Raw genomic sequence first — 25,465 nt, forward strand, 5'->3', positions numbered from 1 at the left:
GGCGCACGAGTAACCTCTGACCTTACACTTTGTCCCTTCAGGGACGTGTATACTACAGTATTTACTGAGGAAGGAGATGGGAGTGCCCCTCTCCCACATTATCCATCCCTATTCCCTGCAATCTTCAAACGGCGACAGAAAAATTTAGACGTGAGAATCTTGACAGAGGAGGGGGGATAACTTCCGGAAGAGCGGTACCTACTTCCGGGTGCGTAACCTACCTTAGCGGCTGTTCCAAGTTCCAAAAGCTTAGCAACTCGCCACGCGCATTCCCCTTCGGTATCTATTTCAGACTGCGAAGGCGGACTACCTTAGCAACTGAGGCCTTAAGGGAAGTCGAGTGTGGACTTCTGGGAAACAGAGTCCACCAAGTCGGACAGACGTTTGAACTAAGGTGGGAAAAACTTCAATCCCCAGAAGTGGAGTGGCCCGGGCTGCCGCAGGGTGTGATGGGAAATGTAGTTCTTCGTTCGTTAGCCGGAAGAATTCGGCTTGTGGAGACTTCTCGCCTCGGAGCCGACGGGACCGACATAACTAACCTGTCGCCGTTTTTCACTTATCGCTAAAACCAAGAGACGGAATTCCCGAATATTTGATACTTAGGAAATCAAACCGGAGGACTCCGGGCTTCTAAGCAGTGACCCGGAACCGGAAGTCATCTGCAGGCGGAGTCCTAGAGGGTGGCGGCAGTGGCGGCGGCGACAGCAGCATCTGCGATTCATCCACAAGAGGCTCGGCTACTGGGGGGAAGATGCTGATCAAAGTGAAGGTGAGAGCCTCCGAGCCTTGCTGGGAAGCGGTGGGGTGGGGATACAACTGCCCCGACCCGGAGAGGCAGAGCTACAATGAGTGAGGCTCTTCTCCACGGCTGTAGGGCACTGACAACCCCGAGGCTGGGCGCGAGCGGTGCTGGGAAACTGGGGCAGAGCCGGGCTTGGGGTCTCCGAGAGGCCTGACCCTGAGTTCTGAGCCGGGCCAAGGCGGCGGAGCCTGGGCTCCGGCTCCCCGGCCGCTTTGTGTGTGCCTCGCTGCCTGCCCGGGGGGCTTCTCCCTTTTCTCATGCGCAGGTCCTACACTTAGAACTGAGACCCAAAGAGGCTGTGTGGGACGAACTTTTACAGAAGAGTAAACTGAGGCCCAGAGAAATTCATTCCCCCGCGGCCACACACCTCCCCAACATCAGAGGCATCAGGTTCTCTCCAACTGTGTCACCTTGCCCTTCGACCACCAAAACGGACTCTTCCCTTGACCTTTTTTCCTTCCAGCCCCTTTAAACAAGTCCCTCAGTAGGACGCATGGCTTTGGCTCTGGAGCCGCTGGCCCTGGCTTATTTGTTAAGGGTCATAGCATTTAGAAATGGAAGGGACTTTTTACAGTATCTCTAGTGAAGTCTCCTGATTTTATATATGATGTAATTGTGGCCTAGAAAGATTTGAAAGCATGCTCAAAATTTCACAGGTAGCGATTGAAGTGGAATTAACATCTTCTGACTGCAAATCTTTGAAAGTCATACAGACTTCATTATCGATTTCCCAAGTCTCTTCAAAAGAAAAATTGGGAGTATTTTCCTAGTGCATCTGACTTTCTCAGTGGGACAGTGACTAGGTTCTCCCACATGTTATCAGTTCCATTTCCCTGGGCTGAAAGGTTATTTCCTTGTGCCCAGTATTTGGGCAGTTTTCATTATTTCTAACAGCTCATCTTTCCTTGAAAACCCTTTCCTTTTCTAAACTGTGATTTACCTAATTATTTACTGCTGTCTCTGGATGCTTTTTTCCCCCTGTAACCTTCCTTTTCTCCTTTGCAGTTGATTAATCAATACCATAAATTTGGATAAAAACTAAAGAATAGAAATTTGGGAACCAGAAGAAAGGGAAAGCCACTGATTAATGATATGCCTAATCCTGTGGACACTTCCATGTTTATAGATAATCTTTTATGAAAATACTATACTATAAGAAGGACTACAAAGGGTCATTTGTTAAGGCAAAACGAATGCGTCTTCTTGCATCCACTAGTCCCTTCATCTGTTTTGTCTCCTCTTCTCACCATCAGCGTCACAATTTTCTTCCTGGCAACACTACACTCTTGAGGCAGCTGTATTAATGCTTTCCTAACTATTACCTCCCAATCCTTTTATCTTAACCTTGTTGATATTGTTTCTGCAAATTTTTTTCCATTTTAGGTAATCAGAACTGTTTTGTTTTATATTATATAATCATTTCCATACCTTCAAGAATTCTAACCCAAAGATTTGCAAAGTACTTCTGTTTTTCTCTTTTTTTAAATGATGTAACACTTTATATTTTTTGTCATTAATTCATTGGAACTTAACTGTGGTATATGATTCAGAATGTGACTCAAACCTACTTTCTGCCAAACTTTCTTTTCCAAGTTGTAGAGTGATCACTTGTGGGGTACAACCAGATAGCATTCATGGTACAGTTAAGAAAAACTAAATATACTGTTTCAACTCCCAGCTCTATCACTTGTTACCTATGTCTTAGAGCAAGCCACTTAATTTTTTTAGGTTTTTGCAAGGCAAATGGGGTTAAGTGTCTTGCCCAAGGCCACACGGTTAAGTAATTATTAAGTGTCTTGAGACCTGATTTGAACCCAGGTACTCCTGGCTCCAGAGCCGGTGCTGTATCCACTGTGCCACCTAGCCTCCCCCACTTAATTTTCTTAATGAAAACATTGTTTTTCATTGACTTCTTAGCATATTCCCATAATAACCTATTGTAGGCTTCTTACATCCCAATTCTACCTACCTCCTCCTTCATTGAGTAGACTGAAGCTATCCAATATGAGCTCCTGTATACCTTCATATTTATTTCAACATATGTCTTGCCATCTATCCTCTTTCTCCAGTCTCAGAAGAAAAAAAAATTCTTTTATAAATCTGTACTTGGTCATAACCGTTTCTGACTATGGCTTTTGACTGGTCTCCACCCCTTATTAGTTTTGGTCTAGCATCTTCAGTCTTAACCCCTCAGCAAACTTCTTTCCTTATTCTTATTTTCTTATTTCTTCTACACAGGACTAAATAAATTAATTTAGTCTTAATACCCATTCCATCTTCTTTCTTTTCATGGCTGAACTTTTTAAATGAGTAACCTTTTGCTGATTTGTTCCATTTTCATCTCTTCCAATCCTCTGAAAAAATCTATCTGACTTCTATGCTTACTCTTTAGCTAAAACTGCTATTATTAATGATCATCTCCCCAAATCCCAATGACTCTATATCTTCTCTTCAACATTTGATAAAATTAAGCACTGACTTTTAGTAAAATTCTTTTCATCTTTTGTTTTTATAATGATTTACTATCGTAGTTCTCTTCCTGCCTGACTGATGAATCTTTTCACTGACTCTTTTTATCTCATAAATTGATTATTCCTTGAGGACTAGTCAATGCTTTCTCTGTATGTTAATTTTGCTTTTATTTCTGAACTAATATAACTGACTTTCACTCAACTTCAATTTCCATGTGTCCAGCTGCTGGTTGGACATTTTCATTTAGATATCCTTTTATTCCTTCACAACACCAAAACCTGAATTGTTCTTCTTAAGTCATTTTCTTTATTGTCTTGCCTTCATTAGTATTTCTAATTTGTTGCCAAACCCTTTTGAATCTTCCTTTGAATTTATTCCTACAATTATCTATTTCTCTCCATTTTCACTGCTACAGCCTTCTACTATTTTTACATCTGGACTGTTGTAATGGCTTTCTAACTTCACTTCTTTTTTCTCTCTATTCCTATATACAGCCAAATTCATTCTTTCTAAAGCATAGTAAAAATAGAAAAGCCAATACACTAGAATAAGAAGAAAAGCAAATAATTAGGAAAAGTATATTCCCAAAAGTCTGCAAAGGATGCCTTATTGTCATTCACCTTAGAAAAGTCATGTGTTTCAAGCTAGTGCTTGTTAACAATTTCTTTATGCTTTTCCATTTCATCAAACCATTCCTCCTAAACCTTTCTCCTGATCTTTCTTCCTTATTGCTTATCAAAATCCTGTATTTAATTGAATCTGTATTTATTTGTTCAGCACTTGTTATGTTCAAGGAAGGCACTATGTCAGATGCTAAAAATGTAGACACTAAAATAATCCCTACCCTCAAGAAATTTACATTCAGTTAGAGGGATAAAATATTTAAACAAATAATATAATAGATTTGAGTGAATGACATGAAAGAACAACTTGACAATGGGAATCACCTGGGTCACTTATCCAGTATATTCTATAAATGTTCTTCAGTAGCTCCAACCCACACTTAGCCCTTTGTTATCCTCATCATCCATAATATTCATTATTTTAACTTCTTTGTTGGAGACTGGAACACCCAAATTTATATCCTGCCTCAGATACCTGTAAACTGTGCGACCCTAGGTAAAGCATATTTTTAACCTCTTGTTTTCTCAGTTTTCTCCTCTATAAAATGGGGATAAACACAGCATTTAGCTCACAGGGTTATAAGAATCAAATTCAATAATTTATGTATAATTCTTTGCAAATTTTAAAGTTCCATGAAACAATTGTTATTATACTTGATTTTATTCAATTCAGTACTTTAGTGTATGCTTTTTTATTCCCCCCCCTCTTTAGTTTTATATCTGATAGCTTCATGTTTCTAGATCCTATCTTTCCAGTGAGGACAAGGACCACATCTTGTGCCTTGTGTTCCCCACAGAGCTAAGCAATAACTCGGCACTTAGTGTGTGCCAGATATCACCTATATAGATCAGTGAACTTAACAGTTAAGAGTGAGGACTCCAATGTAGGAGTAAAGTATCTTTTCCAAGGCAAGAAGGAAGCACAGTTGCTTTCCAGGAAATTAGAAGCTCTGTTTGACAACTTTTACAGCATTCCACATCTCTGGACACCACCTCCCCCGCCCCCAGAGGAGAAGACTCTGGGTCCATGAACTCATCTCTTCCAGGACCCATGAACCCGGGTTCAGAGTAGGAGACAGAATGTGCCTTCTTCCCCAAGATGTCACATTGTAAGCAGAGGGCCTCAGTACTCTCCATTCCCCTGAGTAAAGATGGTGAAAGTTTTCTAGAGGGCTGAATGAACAAAGCACTCATCAAGCACTTGATTACTAGATTCCTGGTTTACTATGTGCTTAATAAACTATCACTGGGAATTCAGATAGAAAAATGAGTTTCTGGGGTAGAGCCAAGATGGCATCAAGAGAAGAGCCTCTCCTAGGTGCTCTCTCCAAAATATTTCAAAAATCTTAAAATGACTCTAACTAAATTCTCGAAAGACAGAATCTGCAGAAAGATCCAGTGAGGCAATTCTCCAGCCCAAGGTAACTTGAAAAATAGTGGGAAAACGCTGTTCTATGGGGAGGGGCAGCCCGCCAGAGTGAGAAACCTCAGCTTCCCAGAAACAGCTCTAGGGTGCCCAGGAGTCCTGGATCCTAACAGCAAAAGCAGTTTCCTGACCTGCACCACAGAGAGCACAAAGCACAACTTAGAAGATCAGCAGGGAGACCTCTGCCAGAGCGAGTGTGAAGCTCAGGCCATCAGTACGGTCACGGCAGTGAGCATGCCCCAAATCCAGGAAACAGAAGCACCTGGAGCTGGTAAGCAGGAGCCTCCAGGCAGCTGTACTCTGAATGCTCAGCCCACTAAAGACAAAGGAGTGTAAGGAGAATTCAGAGGTCTGTCCTCTCTCCCTGGAACAGGACTCTGGGACCCTGACCACATTCAGATCCTGATTGCAGTCTAGACCCCCCCCATAGAAGAGGGATGCCTCCCTCAACCCCAGGGCGGAGGGGTAAGCTTGTGGTCATTCACAGACCAGGAGAGCAGTCAAAGCCTCACATACTGAGGTCCCTGTGGGGTGCCCCAATAAAACTCAAAAGCTCAGGAAGCACCCCAAAACCAGGCACAGACTGGGGAAATGAATAAACGGTGCGGGGGGGAGCCTGATCATTGACAAATACTTTGTCTATGATCCCAAGGAGGATCAAAATAGTCTGAAGATGAGGAAGTCCAAGCTTCTGCATCTAAAGGCTCCAAGAAAAATGGAAGTTGGGCTCAGGCTATGACAGAGCTCAAAAAAGATTTTGAAAATCAAGTAAGGAAGATAGAAGGAAAATTGGGAAAAAGAATGAGAGAGATGCAAGAAAAACATGAAAACGAAGTCAACAGCTTAGTCAAGGAGATCCAAAAAAATGCTAAAAAAAATAACATGTTAAAAACCAGTTTAGGTCAAATGGATAAAACAGTTCAAAAAGTTATTGAGGAGAAGAATGCTTTAAAAAAGCAAAATTGGCCAGATGGAAAAGGAGATAAGAAAGCTCTCTGAGGAAGACAAATCCTTCAGATTTAGAATGGAGCTAAAGGAAGCTGATGACTTTGCAAGGAATCAAGACACAATAGTTCAACACCAAAAGGATCGAAAAATTAGAAGAAAAGGTGAAACATCTCATTGAAAAAACAATTGATCTAGAAAACAGATTCAGGAAAGATAATTTAAAAATTATTGGGATACCTGAAAGTCATGATCAGGAAAAGAGCCTTGACCTCATTTTTTAAAGAATTCCTACAGGAAAATTGCCCTAATATCCTAGAAACAGAGGGCAAAATAGAAATTGAAAGAATCCATCGATCTCCCCAGGAAAGAAATCAAAAAAAAAAAACAAAAAGCCCCAGAAATATAGCCAAGTTCCAGAACTCCCAAGTCAAAGAGAAACCATTACAAGCAGCCAGAAGGACATAATTCAATTATTGTGGAGCTGCAGTCAGGATCACACAGGACTTAGCAGCGACCACATTAAGGGCTCATAGGACTTGGAATATAATATTCCAGAAGGCAAAAGAGCTTGGCATGCACCCGAGAATCAACTTCAGCAAAACTGAACATCCTCTTCCAGGGGAGAAGGTGACTTTCAATGAAATGGGAATTTCAGATGTTCTGTTGAAATGGCTAGAGCTGAACAGAAAGTTTTACCTTCAAGTACAGGACTCAGGTGAAGCATAGAGAGCGGAGGAGAAAGATAAATTATGAGGGATTTAATGATGATGAATTGCATGTATTCCTGTATAGAAAATGATACTGATAATACTCATATGAACCTTCTCATTTAATAGAGCAGGCAGAAGGAGCTTTCATGGATGAAGCACAGGAGAGAGCTGAATTTAAATTGAATATATATTGCAAAAATGGAGTCAATGGCTAAAAGGGAAATGTACTGGGAGTAAGAGAAAGGAGAGGTGAAATAGGCTAAGATATTTCATATAAAAGATTTTTTTTTTTGCAATGATGTGGAAGGAAGAAGGTGATGAGGAATGAGGGAACCTTCATTCTCATCATGGTGCAGTGGATAGAGCACCGGTCCTGGAGTCAGGAGTACCTGAGTTTAAACCCAGCCTCAGACACTTAATAATTACCTAGCTGTGTGGCCTTGGGCAAGCCACTTACCCCCATTTGCCTTGCAAAAAAAAAAAAGAAAGAAATGATTCAGAGAGGAAACAGCATACATACTCAATAGGGTATAGACATGTAGAATAAAAAGAGAATGGGGAAGGGGGGGATGTGGGTGATAAAGGAGAGGGTAGATCATAGGAGAGAATAGTCAGATATAACACATTTTCTTTTTTACTTTTTGCAAGGTGCTGGGATTGGGTGGCCTGTCCAGGACCATAGGGCCGGGTGGTTGCTGGGTCTCTGAGGTGATATGTGGGCTCAGGCCTCTTGGCCCTAGGGCCAGTGTTCTGTCTGCTGCGCCACCTAGCTACCCTACAGCAAATTTTAGAAGAGGGACAGAGTGAAAGGAGAGAGAAAAAACAATATATGGTAGTGGATGGAGGGAATTACAATCAGCAACAGCAACTGTGGAAAAATAGGGGAGTAACTTCTGTGATGGACTTATGATAAAGAATGTGATCCACTATTGTTCTATTAGAAACCAGGAGGGATGGGAATTCAGGGAAGCCTGGAGGGATTTGCACGAACTGATGCTGAGCGAGATGAGCAGAACCAGAAGAACATTGTACACCATAACTGCAACATGGGGGTGATGATCAACCTTGACGAACTCGTTCATTCCATCAGTGCAACAACCAGGGAAAATTTGAGGCTATCTGTGATGGAGAATACCATCTGTATCCAGAGAAAGAATTATGGACTTTGAACAAAAACCAAAGACTATCACTCTCAAATTAGGGGGACAAAACCATGTTATATCATTATGTAATTTTACTATTTCATACTTTATTTTTCTTCCTTAAGAATATGATTTCTCTGTCATATGCAACTGAGATCAGTGTATAACATGGAACTAATGTAAAGACTAACAGACTGCCTTGGGGGGGGGGGATTGTAAAACTCAAAATAAATACTTAAAAAAAACAAACCAATGTGATCCACCTGAGACAGAGCTGATGGTATCAGAACACTGACTGAAACACATTTTTTTTTCCTTTCTTGGGGGTTCTGTATTTTTGTGGGGTAGGGGGTGTTGTGTTTGCTCTTAAACAGGAGTATTTTAGTGCCTTCTTTTGGGAGTGGGGGGAGGGAAGCAAGAATAGAGGTAAATCTGTAAAACTCAAAATAAATAAAATCTTTCATCATTAGAAAAAGAAAAAGAAAAATTAGTTCCTGCTCTTCAGGAGCATACATTCTGATTGAGGATGCAATATATAGAATTCAGCTGCAGAGAGACAGAAAGACTCAAGGGAGGCAGATAGTAGATAAGTCCTGAAAATACATCAGCAGGTCAGATGAGAAGGCTCAAGAGTCTGGGAAGATGGGAAGTTGTCCTACCACGTTACCAGAAGGACTTCAGGTGGCAACTCCCTGCTCATTAAAACAAAACTATGGGGTTGGAGTAGATCAGGGGCTTTAGGCTCCTCCCCATGAGGATGGAGATGAGGACCAGCATCCAGGAGCTTGAGGAAAGGCAAATGGTAAAAGTGAGGGTGCTCTGCAACACAGATTTTTCTGTATACTCTGGTACCATCAGTGAAAGGGAAGGCTAGAAAATGAGATTCCCTACAGGAACCTGAGGCAAGAGAAGTGCACTCCTGTGCCTCTCATCTTTAGAAGTCTTCATTATATAACTTCTCTGTGACCCTGGGCAAGTCCCTTCTCTGGGTGTCAGTTTTCCTCATCTGTATGTCAATCATTAAGTATTTTCTCTATACTAGGCATTGGGTGTACAAAAATAAATATAAAATTCTTTGCCTTCAGGATTGTGTTAGGTGGTGTCTTCCAGTTCTAGATCATTGACCCTATAACTTCCCCCAAGTCAAGAGAGTCTTTGTTTTCTCTAACCATTTAACTCACATCATATAAGGTAAAAATGAGGATCGCATATCCATAATCCTCCTGGCTTATGTGTGACTGAGTGCAGATTGGTTAGGCAGGTTTGGACATTTTTTTTTATTTTTATTTTTTGCAAGGCAAATGGGGTTAAGTGGCTTGCCCAAGGCCACACAGCTGGGTAATTATTAAGTGTCTGAGGCCAGATTTGAACTCAGGTACTCCTGACTCCAGGGCCAGTGCTCTATCCACTGTGCCACCTAGCTGCCCAGGTTTGGACATTCTTGCTTCTTTCAGTGCTTATAATCTAATTTAAGGAATTAGACCCACAAATGTTCAATAAACATATTAATAGAAAATAGAAATAAACTTGTTTAATAGCACCATTAAGAATGTAGCACTGTAACATTTGTCCAGTTATCCTTTGCCTACTCTGAGAGTATATCTACTTAAAAAGAATAGGTTAGACATATTGGGAAATAGAGATCATTGGATCTCAGAATACAGTAGAGAATAAAGGCCTTAAAGATATGGTCCAAAGATGTGGTATGTATCAATGATGAGTAAGCATAAGATTAATTACATAAATTCACACATTTTTCAATGCAGAAGGGCAGGGGGAAATAAGGCTTTACAAGGAGGTTGCATTGATAATGTTTGGTTAGCCTGGAAAAACCTCTGTCAAGAGTAGATGCCAAGTCAGGGATTTGGCTTATGTGCAGACAACTTGGGACTTGATTTGTATAATTGTACAAATGTGGCACTGTTAATTGAGCACTAGACCTGGAGTTAGACTTGAATTCAAATTTGTCTGAAACATTAATAGCTATGTGATCCTGGGTATGTTATTTAGCTTCTAACTGCCTCAATTTCCTTGTGTGTGAGATAAGGATAATATTAGTGCCCATTTCCCAGGAAATATATACTTCCCAGGATAAACTTAAGGTATTTTGCCACCTTTGTGCTTTTTAATTGCTGGCTATTGTTTTTATTTTAAATTAGAGGTGAAAGTACAATTCTGGGCTTAGCATATAAAGGAGTTAGCTGAGGGCCATGACACTCAAGAATCTGGATTTTAAAATTTTAATGAAATTGACAGAAACTGATTTTGAAGAAGAGAATTAATTGTTCTTGAGGTCTACACAAAGATGATCCCTGTATTCTATATGGATCCTTATAGTTGTCTGTACATCAGGCTCTTAGCAGCATCTCTTTGGGTTTCTGGCATTTAGTTTTCTTAAGACAGTTTGGTGAGGAATTTTGTCTTCATAAAAAATGACAAGTGATTGGAATAGTTAGTCCAAAGTAAACCAGGCACCAGAACATTTAATGACCATTGGCAGAATTAAAGATGTGAAGTGAATCAGGATGTTTAGTTTTGCAGTCCAAGTTCATTGATAAGGGGTCTTCTTAAGTACTGGGACAGAAGGGGAGAGTGATTGTATCTAGGTGACCTGAACTGTGGGAACTAACAAAGCCATTGCCTGTTTCAGACGCTGACAGGAAAGGAAATTGAGATCGACATTGAACCCACAGATAAGGTAAAGTATTCCCTTCCCCTCAATTACAATGATCTTTTTGAGTCCCTTTTCTCACTTCTGTGTGCTCTATAATGTACCTAAGTGTTTTTCCTATGACTACTCACCGTTTCCCTGACCCCATCCCTCAACGATCTTTTTCATCCCCTTGAAGGTGGAACGAATCAAAGAGCGAGTAGAAGAGAAAGAAGGAATTCCTCCACAGCAGCAGCGACTCATTTACAGTGGCAAACAGATGTGAGTTTATGGTGGGAGTAAGGGTCATGTCAGCCCTACAGATAAGGGAATAGTGGCAGAGAACAGGAAATGGATGGGGGAGAGGAGAAGATAGGGGATACTTCAGTATTTCTTGAGGTACGCTTCCTATGGGATAGTTCTAAGGAAGATGAAACTGTCGGCTACCTAATCTTTTCTCTATTTTTCCAGGAATGACGAGAAGACAGCTGCTGATTACAAGATTCAAGGGGGCTCAGTCCTTCATTTGGTTTTGGCTCTTCGTGGGGGAGGTGGCCTTGGGCGGTGATGGATTTCCCCCCTACTTTATCCCCTTACCCCATCACTCATAATGATGCGCCATACACCCTTCCACTTCCTGGAACAAGAGAACCACCACTTCCTCCCCAGGACAGATGCCCAGGTGTTTCTGTCTGTTGCTGGGAAGTCTGTGAGGACCCCAGAATCTAGCCCTCTGGGCCTGCGAGGCTCTTTGCTAGCTGTTGTTTTTTAGTTTGTGGTCTCGACTGCCCTTTCCCTCATGGCTGTGTCCTGGTTGTTAATAAAGATGTTTCCCAGCCTCCTGGAATGTTTCCTCAGCTGTGCTCAAATGCAACTCACTCACATGGATCATGATCCCGACAGATCCCTATCAGGCCCAAGGAGCATGTTAGAGAATGGGCCAGGAGGATCCAGAACTTGAAGTAAATTTATGATGGTGGACAACAGGATGGCTAATTTTTTAGCTTGCTGGATCTGGGAAATGGGATCGTGCAACACTGATGTTCATGATCACAATTACAGAGGGAGTGTTTTCTCAGGCTCTGCCCTATATGCCTCAATTTTTGTTAAGAGAAAATGAGGAGGGGTGGCTAGGTGGCGCAGTGGATAAAGCACCGGCCTTGGAGTCAGGAGTACCTGGGTTCAAATTTGGGCTCAGACACTTAGTAATTACCCAGCTGTGTGGCCTTGGGCAAGCCACTTAACCCCGTTTGCCTCGCAAAAATCTAAAAAGCAAAAACAAAAGAAAATGAGCAGAGATGGATGCTGGTGCCGGAGAAGATGGGGTGGGGGGAGGCGACCTAGAGTAACGGAGGGGGCCGGCGCCGTGTCCGCGCCTCCCGCCACACAGCTACCATCCTCTCGCCGGCCGATGGGGGGCACTGGCCCGCACTGAGGCGGGCGGGCGGGGGGCGCTTCCGACGCCTGGGCGGCGCGCGGCTCCCGCCGTGGGGACGCCAGCGGCTGCGCCACGACTCCGGCCCGGGCTGCGCCACGACTCGACTCGACTCCGGGCCCGGGCTGCGCGGAGGCAGCTGAGTCCCGCGCCGGCCCGCCCCGCCCCGCCCCGCCCCGCCGGGCCGCCATGGCCCGCCTCCCGCAGCTGGCAGTCTTCGACCTGGGTGGGCGCGGGGGGAGGGGAGGGGCGCCCCCGGTTCCCGCCCCCCCCTGCCTCGGGGCGCGGCCCCTAATGCCGCCGCTTCCCTTGCAGATTACACTCTCTGGCCCTTCTGGGTGGACACTCACGTGGAGCCCCCCTTCCACCGGAGCAGGTGAGGCGGGCGGCGGGCGGCGGGCGGCGGGCGGCGGGCGGCGGGCGGCGGGGGCGGCGGGCGGCGGGCGGCGGGCGGCGGGCGGCGGGCGGCGGGCGGCGGGCGGCGGGCGGCGGGCGGCGGGCGGCGGGCGGCGGGCGGCGGGCGGCGCCGCAGCGTCCTTGTGCCTCTGTCTAGGGACGGCCGCGTGCGGGACCGCCGGGAGCAGCTCGTCAGCCTCTACCCAGAGGTCCCGGCCGTGCTGGAGCGCCTGCGGGGCCTGGGGATGCCCGTGGCCGCCGCCTCCCGGTAAGCCCTGCCGCCCGCCCGGCGGGCCTCGGGCCGAGCGGAGGAGGGAGATCCCAGGCGGATCCCTGAGGGAGCAAAGCGGGAGCACCCACCCGGCCTCCCCGGAGGGAGCAGGGAGGAGGGCGTCGGTGGGCAGAGCTGCACAGAGACACCATGCTTTGGGCAGCTCCGACCCTGGCAGCAGAGAAAGAATCGGGAAAGGGGGAGGGGGTGGGCACTCCAGACCAGGGACAGCTCTCAGCACCGAGTTCTCCAGCCCCTGGCGCTGCCTTCTCTACAATTTAATGTTGCAGACAACTTTGGGAGCCTCAGAAGTCAGATCAACATAATGACCAGCTACAATTCCAAAGGAATTAAAATGAAACCTGCTTGTTATCTACCTTCTGATAGCCCGGATGAATTCAGAATACAGATCGAGGAGACTTTTCTTTTGGCCATGGCGAATGCAAATACATCTTTATAACAGGGTTTTTCTTACCTTCTTTAAGGGGAAGGGAGAATTGGAGAGTTGTAGATTTTAAAATTACATTAAAAATACAATTGATAATCTTAAATTATCTAGAAGACTGACTTGCCCAGGCTCACACAGCCAGAATGCATAGGTGATGCTTGAACCCAAGACTTTCTGGTTTAATCTCCTAATAGCCAGTGGAACACTTTGTTCCTGCCATGTGAGCAGCCCATTCTTTACCTTTTTATTCAGAGTTCATGTGCTGCAGCCTGCTCACACCCCTCCATTTTCTGTTATTTCCAGAGGTATTTGTATTCTATGTCTGTTAAATAACAGAGGTGAATGAATGCAAACTGAGACTGGGAAATAAATAGTGAGGTGGTCTAGGATATACCATACATAAAAGGAATAAAATGAAATACTGGAAAAGGGAAAATGGGATTAAAAAAGTAAAACTGCAAAGATCAGGGACAGCTTAAAGCTGGGGGGGGGGGGGAGTTTAAGGAATCTGTATTGTGTCCTTTAGAGAGTAGTGAGTTAGTGGTTCAACCTACACATGAAGGTGGTTTGGGCAGCTCCAAAGGGACCCTCAGAATTCTTTGGTTCCAGTTTAATTATATTTTAGGTCTGTGGAGGAGATAACCTCTCCAGTACTGTAACTATATTGTAAATTTTTGAGGCTAATAATTTTAAAATGGATATTAATTTGTAGAACCTTGCATTTTAACATTCTTAATATCCTTATTTGTTGCTTTTTCCAAGTTTCCTTTTTATCTGTGACCTAAATCTATCCTATAGCCATTTCTTGTCTCTTCAATTTAGGACGGGTGAGATTCAAGGAGCCAATCAGCTCTTGGAGCTTTTTGACCTCACTAAATATTTCTCACACAAGGAAATCTATCCTGGCTGCAAAGTGACACACTTTGAGAGGTACTACTGCGAGACAAGAAAAAAAAAGAAAAACTCTAACGATCTTGAACAGGCAATGGTGGGAGAGGGGAAACTAGCTTCCTGGCCTCACACCATCCTGTTCTGCTTAGATTGCGGCAGAAGAGTGGGATCCCCTACTCCGAAATGATCTTCTTTGATGATGAGAAGCGGAACATTGTGGATGTCAGCAAACTGGGTACTGAATGGTGGTGTTGGGGGAAAAGGAGCCTCAAGCATACACGGTGGGGATAGGATTGGGGGCGCTAGGCTAAGGGCTCCCCAAATGGCAGAGTTAAAGGCTAATCTCTCCCCTAGGTGTCACCTGTATTCACGTCCGGGGCGGAATGAGCCTGCACACCCTGACACAGGGCTTAGAAACATTTGCGGGGTCTTGAGATGAGCCCTGGGACTCAGGCCTGGCCAGGGCCCCGGGACGAGAACCAGGATGGAGCATGAACTGTGACACCCGATTTTGTGAGGGCACCGTGCCTACCCAAGGCCGCTTCCGGCCCTGCTACCTAGGGCTGCCCCTCACAACCCCAACTCGGTGGCAAATAAAACTCCCCAGACCAACCGGTGTCCTTCCTCAGACCGCCCCAGACGGGCCCGGAGGCCGGGCCTGGCGCCGCGGGAGGGGCTGGCTGGGGGTCTGGAGGCCGGGGAGCGGGGCGGGGCGGGCCGGAGCCGGGCACCGCGGGCGCCGCCAGCTCCGCCTCCGGGGACAGCGGCTCTCGCGGGGGCCCTTTAAGACGTTGGCTGTCGGGTCAGGTGACCCCCTGCACGTGACAAGCGCGCGGCTTCCCAGGCCGCAGACGCCGGATGCGCCGGGCCGAGGAAGGCGGAAGTGGGAGGGCTCGGAGAGGCCGCGGCCGAGTGCGGGTCGTGGCCGGCGGGGAGGCGGCATGAGCGGCCTGGGGAGGCTCTTCGGCAGGGGTGAGCTGCGCGGGGAGCCGGCCGCCCATCCGTGGGGGCGGGGGCCCCCGCGGGGAGCTGGGCCGTCCCGGACCCCCCGCCCGCCGAGGCCGAGCAGGAGGATGCTCGGGACGGGGAGGCCCCCACGGGGTCGGGACCTGCTGGCCGGCGGCGCGCCCCCCCCCCGCCGCGGCCACCCCCCTCACGTAGTCAGCCTGGAAACGCAGCCCCGGGCCCCTCCCCCAGCCAGGGTTCGGGATGCTAAGAGCCATTGGAAACTGCTTGTACTCAACACTGCCCCCTGCCATTGGGCCAGCAGGCAAGAAGGAGAAGGACCCGAGCCCCGAGGAGGCGATTCGGAAACTGCGGGAGACGGAGGAGATCCTGGTCAAGAAGCAGGAGTTTCTAGAGCACAAGATCCAGCAGGAGCTCCAGACGGCCAGGAAGCATGGGACCAAGAACAAGAGAGGTATTGGGGAAAGGCATAAAGGACGGAACCGCTGGAGGGGGAAGAACTCGGGGGCTTCTAGCACTGATGGGGGCGCCGTGGGCTGGGTCAGCTGCCCTGCAGGCGCTGCGCAGAAAGAAGAGGCTGGAACAACAGCTGGCTCAGACAGATGGAACTCTATCTACCCTGGAATTCCAGCGTGAAGCCATTGAGAATGCCACCACTAATGCCGAAGTCCTTCGAACCATGGGGCTGGCTGCCCGTGCCATGAGCAAGGCCCATCAGGACATGTGGGTACGGGGGGGGGGGGGAAATGATGGACATAGGCATAGACACTGGGGAAAAATTGCTTGGTCAAAGGGCCTCATGTCCCTTTCTTTGTAGAATCACAGAATCTTCTACAAGTTATCTAATTCCCTACTTCATAGCATTTCCTTCCCCTGATTGAGGCACATAGGAGGAAAAAACAGGCCAGAACATCCAATTCTTAAAAAATAAAAACCAAACATCTCCCAACAAGGAGATTCTACACATCCTTTCTTTGCAACATGTTCCTACCCATCTGCACACTTTTCTTGGGTTCTCACTGCCAGGGAGTGTTAAGCCATCAAGACAAACTTCAGAGGGAAATGAGAATGACCTTTTCCTGCCACAAGGCGAAAGGCAAGATCTTCCCTTGATTCTTTTCCTATACCTTCACCCACAGGGACATCAACAAGGTGGATGAGCTGATGTCTGACATCACAGAGCAGCAGGAAATAGCCCAGCAAATCTCTGATGCCATTTCTCAGCCTGTGGGCTTCGGGGATGATGTAGATGAGGTAACTGGATAGAGGTAGTGCTGTGGATTATAGAAGGAATCCAGGTATAATGGCAGGGGATTTTGTGAGGTTGTTGGGGAGGAGACTGAAATCTTGAGTCTTTGCAGTGTGAGATTTCCTGATCAAACACCTGATTGGACTTGCCATTTCCAGGATGAACTGCTGGAGGAACTAGAGGAACTGGAGCAGGAGAAATTGAACCAAGAGCTATTGAATATGGGAGAGGATGAAGAGGAAGCACCAGCCAAGCTGCCAGATGTTCCTTCTACTCAATTACCCACTAGTCCAGGTACTAAGAACTCTCCCTGCCGGACCAGATGAACAACCCCAAGTACTATGTTCCTTCTGGGAAGGGTTTCAAGACAGGTAATATCCTCATATTGTTATGGTCTGTGTCAGGAAAGTCGGCTCATAGTACCTTCAGTTACCATAAAAAAGGCTGGTTGGAGAATTCTAAGGAACTTAACCCTTCTTTCTTTTGTCTCTCTTCTCCTTAGCTTCCAAGGCTGATGAGGAAAACGAACTGAAGAAATTAGTTGATTGGGTATCCTGAAGAATGCCTTGATGTTCTTGAAATTCCATCCAATTCCCCTCCTTTTTCCCCAAGTGCCAGTGGACTGAGCTGAAGGGTTTAAACCCCATGAGGCCCTGGTGAGGGTGACAGTCTGATCCTTCCTGAGGAACTTGATGTCTCACCTGGAACATCTCTGGAGTAGGATTGTTTTTGTTTTAGGGGGTTTTTTGGAAGGTGGGGAAGGTAGGAGAAGGGAGAAAAGTCCCTGGGCCATTTTTTTCATTGAAAGCTGTTACAAAGGCCCTTACTCTCAATAAAACTGGGCCATTTCTTGTCAGCTTCTGGGTGCCCACTTCAGGTCCATTTTTCAGTCTCTTTATTTATAGAGGAGGGATGACTGGACTTACAGGATCTCCTTAGCCTCCTCACTGTGTATATCAGGTGAGTGTTTTGTATTGATCTGTAAAATGTAACTGAATAGTTCCATAGTTAATCAAACTCATCTAGCATAATGCCACAGAATTTCTGCAGTACAGTTATCCTTTTATCAAGAGAGCTGAGTTTTATATCAAAAGGACCTGTGTTCATATCCTGGGGAAGTCACTTAATCTCTCTGGACCTCACATTTCTTCATCTGTAAAATGAGAGCTCCAGACCAGATAACCAAGGACTAGATCACTTCCAGCTTTAAATATGATTCTATGGGGGTGGCTAGGTGGCTCAGTGGATAAAGCACCTGCCCTGGAGTCAGGAGTACCTGGGTTCAAATCCAGTCTGAGACACTTTAATAATTAGTTGTGTGTTGGGCAAGCCACTTAACCCCATTTATTTGCCTTGCAAAAACCTAAAAAAAAAAAATATTCTATGATCCTAAGACAAGCCCAGAGTTTGGCTCCCTTTTTCCCTTTTTGGTAACACAAAAAACTTTAATGATAAGAAAGGTACTCCTAGCAAGTTCACATCTCTTCCTTTCACAGGTCTCAAAGTTTTGTTAAATGTCTGGTTGAAACCCTGCTGCTCCAGTGTTTGTGAGAGGGTCATTAAGAGAAATGCTGACATAACACAATCGTCTCAGCACTTTTTAACATTTGAAGGAGGAAATAGCAGAACCAAGACTCTTTTCTTCTTTCCCACCCCCCTCCCCCAACCTTGTACACACACACACACATTTCTTTAAAGAACACACACATTTCTTTAAAGAAAACACAGTTCAGTATTTAAGTTTAAAATACCTTTGCAGACTACAGATGAAGGCCAACCTCTATAACAGTCTAGAAGTGACTCTTTCCAAGATTTCTCTGAGGAAATCATTTCTTTTTCCCCTGCTGATAAAACTATATGGGAATTAGATAATCTTGTATAAAAAAATAAAAGTAGAGGGAGGAATCTTGCCCCCACCCCTTTCCCCCCTTAACTCCCTCTCCCTGACTCCTTCCCAGTCCTGCTCAACTTGCAACCTCAGGAGGATGTGAAGTGGTAGCAGTGGAGCTTTGTGGTGGACACAGGACCTCTAGGATCTGGATTTCCTGATAGGGCCGCTCTGGTTGGAACTTGATTACCCAGGGGTCCTTGAGGATGTCCAGGATGGTAGCACGCTTGACGGCCTGGCGTAGCATCATGTGAATCAGGTTCTGGGGCAGGGGAGAGAGAAGCCATGGCTGAACTTGCCCTGAATGGTACTGCCCAGGTAATGGCAGCATCTGGACCTGAGACAGGAGCAGGGTCTCTCTGGGGAGATAAGGAGACTGGGATTCCCTCAGAATATGGCCAGAGTTAATGCTTGAATGAGAGATGAGTACAGGGAGGCATCAGGATCCTCGGGAGGAGGAAGTGACAATATCTTCCTCTACCCTTGAAGAAATGGTTTAAATTTTCCTATACTCAAGTAATTTCTGATCTGGAGGGGGGGGATTAATTATCTTGATTAGATCCAGGCATTCATAGTGAATTGAGCCTTTCCTGACTCTGCTGTGTGGTCCCTTTTGGGTAATTATCCTATCTTCTATAGATCAGCCCAAGGGCTCCAGCCCTCCCAGGGGGCCCAGCACCTTGCACTCCTGAGAGACAGGGCGATTAGCTGGGAAGCTGACTTCCTTCTGGGTCTCTCGAAGCAATTTTTTTAGGTTGGTGTCATCGAAGGGTAGATGGGCAGCAACCAAGGTGTAGAGGATGACACCCATGCTCCAGGTGTCAGACAGGAAAGGATTGTAGGGCAAACCCAGTAAGATCTCTGGGCAGGCATAGGCGAAGCTACCACAATAGGTCTGGCTGAGGTGAGAAAAGCAGTTCATGAGGTGTTGGGAAGGTTTCTTCTGGCCCTGAGTGTTAGTTGACACCATCTTGGAAAAGCCGAAGTCAGAGATCTTCACATTTTCCCGCTTATCTAGCAACAGGTTCTCCAACTTGAGGTCCCTACCAGCAGCAGAAGACCTGGGGGTCAGGCTGGGAGCTGGGAAGAGCGGTTAGTATTAGGCTAGGAGCTAGAGGGTCAGGTCAGAGGGTAGAGGCAGAGGAATGGAATTGGGAAAGGGTTTATGGTTACGGGGGGAAGCAGGTCTAGGAATATGGTCATCTGAGGGCAAAAGATTCAGGGCCTGTAGGGCTGTTCTGCATAGTGCTCTATACCCCAGGGGCTCTAAATATCTTAAACAGGCCATTGAGGTGGAGAAGGAAAGACTGACCCAGTAGTGGGGAGAATGGTGAGGAGAAGGAAGTTCAGGGAGGAGATGGGGGGGGGGGGGTGAGGGGGAAGAGGTTAATAGAGAGGAGATGAGGTAAGCTACAGTGAGACTGCCCCCCTCTGGGAGTCAAAAAGTCCCAGATGGCAGTGCCCTCACCGGTGCACGATGCCCTTGCTATGCAGATAAGCGACGCCCAGGGTGAGCTGGGAGAACCACTTGCCGGCAAGGGGCTCAGAGCAGGCCCCGTAGCGCTGGATCCACTCAAGAATATCACCCCCCTGAGCCAACTCTAGGATCACATACACACGAGATGTGGTTTCGATGGCCTGGTAGAAGTTGATTAAGTACTTGTGCCGCAAGACTTTCATTACCTGGTCCCAAGGAAGGGGGTCCATTAGACCTGGTAGGGGAGAGCTCATGGCTTGACTCTCGATCCTTAAGTTCCCTTTCATAGCTAAGTTATTAACAATAGTGATTCCTTGTATTTATGTGAGACTATAGTTTACAAAATCCTTCAACCTACCTGGACTTTATCTGAATCTCAAAACAACCTCCTGAACCAAGGAGAGAGAAGGAAGATAACATTTTATAGACCAGGAAACAAGGTCAGAGATGTGAGGTGATTGTCCAAGGTCACATAGTAAGTGTTGAAGCCAAGACTCCCAATTCCAGCCATCTAACACCATGGAGCAGAGCAGTTTGCAAAGGTGAGCTGATTGACCCATATCATTATTTTAGGCTCTTTTCCTTTTGGCTCAGGAGAGAGGGTGTGTATTGGAGTGGACTGGGATCAGTGGAGTTTGTGCTAAATTTCTGTTTCTCAACTCAACTTGGCAATCAGGCTTTCTTCCCTTTCAAACTTGGATTTGAAATTGTTCTCTCAAGTTACCACCTACATATCACCAAATCCAATTGCTACTCTCCACTCCATATCCACTTTCTCCTATCCCCTCCTTAGCACCCACTATGAACATGGATTCATAGATCATCTGTCTATCCTAATTGCTCCTGTTTCTGTTGGCACCTTCACTTCCTCCTCTGTCTCTGACTCTTTTCTTCTTGGTCTTCCATTTTCTTATCAAATTCATTCTCTCCCAAAGCTGCAATTACAGCCTCTGCAGAGTTCATGTGCATCCACACCTGAATGCCCTATGCTATACTCGACGTGTCTAAAACTAAGCTTATCTTTTTTCTAAACCTCATTCTTTCTTGACTTCACTGTTGCAGCCTATGGTTTTATCCTTCATCCTACCTTCCATGTTCCTAACTTTGGTGTAATCTAATGTTCCTCTTTTATCCATCTTTCATATGCAATTAGTTAGTAAATTATATTGATTTCATGTCTGCAACAATCAGCTCTAGTCCCTCTTCTCTCTTACTATTGCCATCTTCCTATATATTTAAGTGAATACGTTATCATCCTCTCAGACCTCTGAAGTAGCCTCCAAGTCTTTCTGCATCCACTTCTCCCCCTCCTCACAATTTATCCTTCATGTCACTGTCAGAATAATGATCCATATTTATAGATGGGTAATTTATTAAAAATTCCCAAGTGACTATTTCTTCCTGAGAAAAATTCTAGCTCTTGAGGCAGTCAAGATACCATCCTAGAGATCTCTCAGATTGTTCACTCTGAGCTCCAAATTCATGTCAAAAGTCAAGGGCCTTACACCCTCCAGTGTTCCTTCCACCTAGAAGGCTCTCTACCCCATCATTCATTCCCCCATTTTGTCCAGTTGAATTACTACCCATTTTTTATAACTCACCTCAGGAATATTAATATTATTAATGCACTTTAAGGTTGACTAAGCACTTTACGTAATCATGCCAAATGATCTACATAACAACCCTATAAGAGATTATACTATGTATTGGATCATTCCCCATTTTACAAATAAACCTAAAGTCAGAAACCTAAAGTAGTCAGAAAGTTTACATAGTCAACACAAGGATACACAACTAATAAGCATCATCTGAAAGCTGGGAATTCAGGTCTCTGTTCAGAATCCAGTGTTCCCTAGTCATGCAATGATCCCTTTATTGTGTAATACCTACCTAAGTGTCACTAGACCTGGCATCAAAAAACCTGGGTTCAAATCTGGCCTCAGACACTTACTGGCTATGTGACCCTGGGAAGGTCACTTAATCCTTATGCCTCAGTTTCCTCAACTGTAAATAACAAGAGCATCTCATTCCCAGGGTTGTTGTGAGGATCAAATAAGATGATCTTTGTAAAGTTCTTAGCAGAGTTGTTGTTACAGACATGCTAGCCATCATTATGGTTATCAATGTTTACATCTCATCCCTCTACTGGGTGAGCTACCTCATCTATGATAAGTACGTTGGTGTGGGATGAAACAAAATCCTAGGGGAGGTACAAGTGGCAAGGTCATTGCTGAATGGGGAGAATTGGGAATGCTCCCTGGAGGTGGCAATCTTGGAAAGGATACTGGTCTTAGAATCAGGAAATCTAGGTCAACTTAATGACTATGTGCTGAATGCATGGATCATGAATAAGAGTCAGCCATATTTGGGGGGGGCTCTGGGTCACCTAACCCCCCATCCTGATGAAGGCCCCAATAGCCTGACCCTCCAAACTCTTGCCTCCCTCTCCCATCCTCACCTGGATCTCACGGGGCAGGAACTTGTTAAGATAGTCGTCAGAGGCTTTCTTTTTGGAGATGATCTTGACAGCAACATGAACTTTTTGCTTAGTGTAGTAGGCCTCATAGACCGTGCCGTAAGAGCCATTACCAATCACCTTGCCTACTTCATAGCCATACTCTTCCATGACAGAGCGGTAGGTCCCGTGGCTTGATGTTGGTGCTTTTGCTGCCTGGGTGACATCTCCTCGCCCCTTGGTAGTAACATGAGTGGGCGGGGTTTCTTTTTCACCTGGGCTGATTTTGAGGTCCAGGGAGGCTGATACCCTTGGCCGCTGGGGGCTGCGGCGCCGAAATGAAGCTGGTCCCCAAATGCTTGCCTATATATTTACCCCAGCTGGGGCCACAGGGCTCTGTTCTATTAGGGATTTAGAGGAGAGAAGGAGAGGTGGACTGCTCTTTTTGTCTCCAGTAGCTGTTGTTCCTTCTTCCTCCTCCTGGTTACGGAATCTCCCCAGTTCCCATGTTCCGCACACATCACAATCTGTTCTCCACCCACTTACTGGCCACATAGCTCAAGGAAGGAGCATGACTTGGCAACCTGCAGGAATCTTCTCCAGCTCCAGGTGAGATATCTGGATTCAGGAAAATTGTTAATGACCTAGATGGTCATGGTCTGTCATCTCAAAGGGATTGGAGAGGGAATAAAGGCTGTTAGAGAGCTGTGCCGGAGAGATAGGACAGTCTTTCTCAGCAAGGTAGTTTCAGTGAGGTGCAGTGGATTTAGGACTCAGCAAAGTAGAGTAGCAAGTCTCACATCTATTTGGATTGTCCTCCAGGTTTCAAGTTCTTCAGCTACAAAATGAAAGTATTTGACAAGATATCTTAAGTCCCTTCCTATTCTTAATTTATAAACTCCAATAACATCTGGCCCCTTCTATCACCTCTTTGCTAGAAAATCACACATACAGATGACAATGTAAGCCAGCAGGTAAAATGCTAAATTCTCAACTAGTCTGCCTGTTAGACCTAGAGATTCCCAATTTAAGAAAATGGGAAGTAGCCTAGGGATCATTACCGTGAGGAGATCCTCTGCTTGAGAAAGAGGTTGCTAGAAAAGAAACGTTTGTCCTTCATTTTTGGAGATCAGGACATCAGGGGGGTGATGTCATAAGCACATGAATTGGATTTGAGCTAAGTCACCAGCCTCACTTTCTCCTGCAGAGCCATCTGGGTCCAGTGGCCAGGTATGAATCAGTTCAACAGGAGATGACCCTGGATGGGAAGCAACCAGGGTTGTGACTTGCCCAAGGTCACACAGCTGGTAAGAGTCAAGAATCTGAGGCAGAATTTGAAGTACTGTCCTCCTGTCTCCTAGGCCAATGGTCTATCTGTTGTACCACCTAGCTGCCCTAGGGCAGGAGAGAGGTAGAAATCATAGTTGAGTCACTCTAAGAAGCCTCACTCAAATCAGAGGGCAGTCTTGCTTTTGAAAGCCCCATGTACATAGACGAGATCAGAATAATTTTATCTCCTACCCTTGGCTGGCTTTATAAGGGCTGTCATTTGCTTAGGAAGCCTCCTGAAACTATATATAAAGAGTTAAAGCCTGCAGATACTTCTCCAGCCTGGAGAACGATGGTTGCAAATGAGTAAATTGGAATTGGGCTGGTTTTTCTTTCCCCATCCCCAAACTAACCCAATGCAGAGTTGCACTCTGGTATCTATTTTCTCCAGGCATAGGGAGAGGTGAAGTTGTTTGGATAGTTTCAGTTTTAGAGAAGAGTCTCAAGTTCTCCTCAGGGAGAATACCCAGTGATGGGAGTAGTTGTGCCATTCAGTCCCTTTGAACAACGTTGTTTTTTGTAAGTTAGTGGACTACCAGCATTAGACTGCATCAAGGTCAAAGAGTTTTTTCCTGTCTAAAACCTTGCACTAATCTTTTTTACATATCCTTATGAGTTCCTGCAGTCTTTTCCTTCCGAGAATTTAAGACATGAAATGATGCACATTTGCTCCCCCAGCTATTTTGGTGCATTTGAATGGGGGGGGGCAATGGTGGTGGTCGTCCTTGCTCTTGGGAGAGTGATTGTTCTTGGGCTAAGTCCCACCTATGACCCTAAATACATCTTTTGGGCAAGGACCACATTTGTTTCTGGGAGTTAGAAGACGGGAGGGAGAGCTGAAGGACGAGAGGGAAGACTTCCGATTCCCCAGATGAGGGGGAACCTGGCCGGGGCTCTCCGGGCAGCCTGCCCCCATTGCCCTTCCCCAGGGCCCCCTCTCCCACCGACCCAAGCTCCTGTTGTGACCCCTTTGTTCTTACATTCTACGTGACAGTGCATGTGGTCGCGCATCTCGGCGGCGTGCTCAGCAGCCGGTCACTGCGCCCCACGGAGGGCGCAGTGTTTTGGGTGGGTTTCCGAGGTTTGGGGGACGCTCGGCTTCAGAGGCCCCCGCCCGTCCGGGGCTCGGTCTCCGGGCTCTAAGGTGCACATCTAACTCCGGCTCCGGACTGCCCGGCGCTCGCTCACGCGGGACCCAGGGCTTTTAGAGCCCCTCCCCGACCCTCCGCAGCCCGGCCCCCGCGGGCCGACCCTCCGCAGCCCGGCCCCCGCGGGCCGACCCTCCGCAGCCCGGCCCCCGCGGGCCGACCCTCCGCAGCCCGGCCCCCGCGGGCCGACCCTCCGCAGCCCGGCCCCCGCGGGCCGACCCTCCGCAGCCCGGCCCCCGCGGGCCGACCCTCCGCAGCCCGGCCCCCGCGGGCCGACCCTCCGCAGCCCGGCCCCCGCGGGCCGACCCTCCGCAGCCCGGCCCCCGCGGGCCGACCCTCCGCAGCCCGGCCCCCGCGGGCCGACCCTCCGCAGCCCGGCCCCCGCGGGCCGACCCTCCGCAGCCCGGCCGGGGGCGGGGCTGATCCGGGCTCCCGAGGCCCCGGCCCTCCGTGCGCGGAAGTCTAGACTCTCGACGTGTCCCGGGCTGCCCACGCAGCTCGCCGGAAGAACCGCCCCCGCCCCGCGGGCAGAAGCCGCCGCCTCGGCCTCGGCGCAGTCCGCCGGAGAGGCGCCGCCGCGGGGGGCCGGGGGGCTGCGGGGCCGCGGGGGACAGAAAGACCTGGAATCCAGTTGGAAGCCGCGCTCGGGGCGGGCGCTGGAGGCAGGCGGTCCTCGGGCAGCCCGGGCCCGCGCGCCGCCGGACGCCGGGACCTCTCCCGCACCGCCGCCCGCCGCTTT

General features: G+C 47.1%; 5 protein-coding genes across 10 annotated transcripts in view; 3 read left to right on the forward strand and 2 right to left on the reverse strand.

Moving 5' to 3' along the window:
• GMPR2 (guanosine monophosphate reductase 2) overlaps positions 1-24,838 on the reverse strand; it is a 32,477-nt gene extending 7,639 nt beyond the window's left edge. The window contains exons 1-2 of one of the 4 annotated variants that reach the window (XM_074234795.1): positions 24,559-24,838; positions 22,253-23,087 (exon numbers count right to left, since the gene is read on the reverse strand). In XM_074234795.1, coding sequence (XP_074090896.1) covers positions 22,253-22,420 — 168 coding nt within the window. In that variant the 5' untranslated portion in view covers positions 22,421-23,087; positions 24,559-24,838. Of the gene's footprint in view, positions 1-221; positions 597-22,252; positions 23,088-23,310; positions 24,520-24,558 lie in introns of those variants that run through there. The other 3 variants (XM_074234796.1, XM_074234798.1, XM_074234797.1) reach the window with 3 other exon arrangements.
• NEDD8 (NEDD8 ubiquitin like modifier) lies at positions 329-11,615 on the forward strand. The gene is made up of 4 exons (XM_074234804.1): positions 329-769; positions 10,774-10,821; positions 10,973-11,055; positions 11,245-11,615. Exons 1-4 carry the CDS (start codon positions 752-754, stop codon positions 11,339-11,341), a joined length of 246 nt encoding a protein of 81 aa, XP_074090905.1. The 5' UTR covers positions 329-751; the 3' UTR covers positions 11,342-11,615.
• Positions 12,320-14,738, forward strand: MDP1 (magnesium dependent phosphatase 1). Its single transcript, XM_074234803.1, has 6 exons — positions 12,320-12,434; positions 12,524-12,584; positions 12,762-12,872; positions 14,146-14,253; positions 14,364-14,449; positions 14,569-14,738. The coding sequence occupies exons 1-6, from the start codon at positions 12,398-12,400 to the stop codon at positions 14,646-14,648; spliced, it is 483 nt and encodes a 160-aa protein (XP_074090904.1). The 5' UTR covers positions 12,320-12,397; the 3' UTR covers positions 14,649-14,738.
• Positions 14,977-19,676, forward strand: CHMP4A (charged multivesicular body protein 4A). 3 transcript variants are annotated; one of them, XM_074234799.1, is made up of 6 exons: positions 14,977-15,186; positions 15,482-15,634; positions 15,726-15,903; positions 16,320-16,434; positions 16,588-16,723; positions 16,932-19,676. In XM_074234799.1, the coding sequence occupies exons 1-6, from the start codon at positions 15,156-15,158 to the stop codon at positions 16,985-16,987; spliced, it is 669 nt and encodes a 222-aa protein (XP_074090900.1). In that variant the 5' UTR covers positions 14,977-15,155; the 3' UTR covers positions 16,988-19,676. The 3 variants fall into 3 exon arrangements, with proteins under 3 accessions (XP_074090900.1, XP_074090901.1, XP_074090902.1); XM_074234800.1 differs by having other exon boundaries at positions 14,981-15,186; positions 15,485-15,634; positions 16,932-19,675; XM_074234801.1 differs by lacking the exon at positions 14,977-15,186 and having other exon boundaries at positions 15,365-15,634.
• TSSK4 (testis specific serine kinase 4) lies at positions 16,138-22,339 on the reverse strand. The gene is made up of 6 exons (XM_074234802.1): positions 22,253-22,339; positions 19,786-20,029; positions 18,997-19,360; positions 18,406-18,579; positions 18,181-18,282; positions 16,138-17,421 (listed from the first exon to the last, which is right to left on the reverse strand). The coding sequence occupies exons 2-5, from the start codon at positions 20,022-20,024 to the stop codon at positions 18,256-18,258; spliced, it is 804 nt and encodes a 267-aa protein (XP_074090903.1). The 5' UTR covers positions 20,025-20,029; positions 22,253-22,339; the 3' UTR covers positions 16,138-17,421; positions 18,181-18,255.
• Positions 24,839-25,465: the final 627 nt, after the last annotated feature.

Source organism: Macrotis lagotis, chromosome 4 (genome assembly GCF_037893015.1).
Source record: "Macrotis lagotis isolate mMagLag1 chromosome 4, bilby.v1.9.chrom.fasta, whole genome shotgun sequence".
Lineage (NCBI taxonomy): Eukaryota > Metazoa > Chordata > Mammalia > Peramelemorphia > Peramelidae > Macrotis > Macrotis lagotis.

Excerpts from the sequence above, each read along its gene's own strand:
- NEDD8 (XM_074234804.1), top strand. Across the intron at positions 10,822-10,972 it reads ACATTGAACCCACAGATAAG|GTGGAACGAATCAAAGAGCG; the intron begins GTAAAGTATTCC and ends ATCCCCTTGAAG. Across the intron at positions 11,056-11,244 it reads ATTTACAGTGGCAAACAGAT|GAATGACGAGAAGACAGCTG; the intron begins GTGAGTTTATGG and ends CTATTTTTCCAG.
- MDP1 (XM_074234803.1), top strand. The coding sequence starts at position 12,398 with ATGGCCCGCCTCCCGCAGCTGGCAGTCTTCGACCTGG. Across the intron at positions 14,254-14,363 it reads AAAGTGACACACTTTGAGAG|ATTGCGGCAGAAGAGTGGGA; the intron begins GTACTACTGCGA and ends TGTTCTGCTTAG. Across the intron at positions 14,450-14,568 it reads TGTGGATGTCAGCAAACTGG|GTGTCACCTGTATTCACGTC; the intron begins GTACTGAATGGT and ends TCTCTCCCCTAG.
- CHMP4A (XM_074234801.1), top strand. The coding sequence starts at position 15,424 with ATGCTAAGAGCCATTGGAAACTGCTTGTACTCAACACTGCCCCCTGCC. Across the intron at positions 16,435-16,587 it reads TCGGGGATGATGTAGATGAG|GATGAACTGCTGGAGGAACT; the intron begins GTAACTGGATAG and ends TGCCATTTCCAG. Across the intron at positions 16,724-16,931 it reads TCAATTACCCACTAGTCCAG|CTTCCAAGGCTGATGAGGAA; the intron begins GTACTAAGAACT and ends TCTTCTCCTTAG.
- TSSK4 (XM_074234802.1), bottom strand. The coding sequence starts at position 20,024 with ATGGACCCCCTTCCTTGGGACCAGGTAATGAAAGTCTTGCGGCACAAG. Across the intron at positions 18,580-18,996 it reads CTGTCTCTCAGGAGTGCAAG|AACCTGATTCACATGATGCT; the intron begins GTGCTGGGCCCC and ends CCCCTGCCCCAG. Across the intron at positions 18,283-18,405 it reads CCACTTCACATCCTCCTGAG|TTTTATCAGCAGGGGAAAAA; the intron begins GTTGCAAGTTGA and ends ATTCCCATATAG.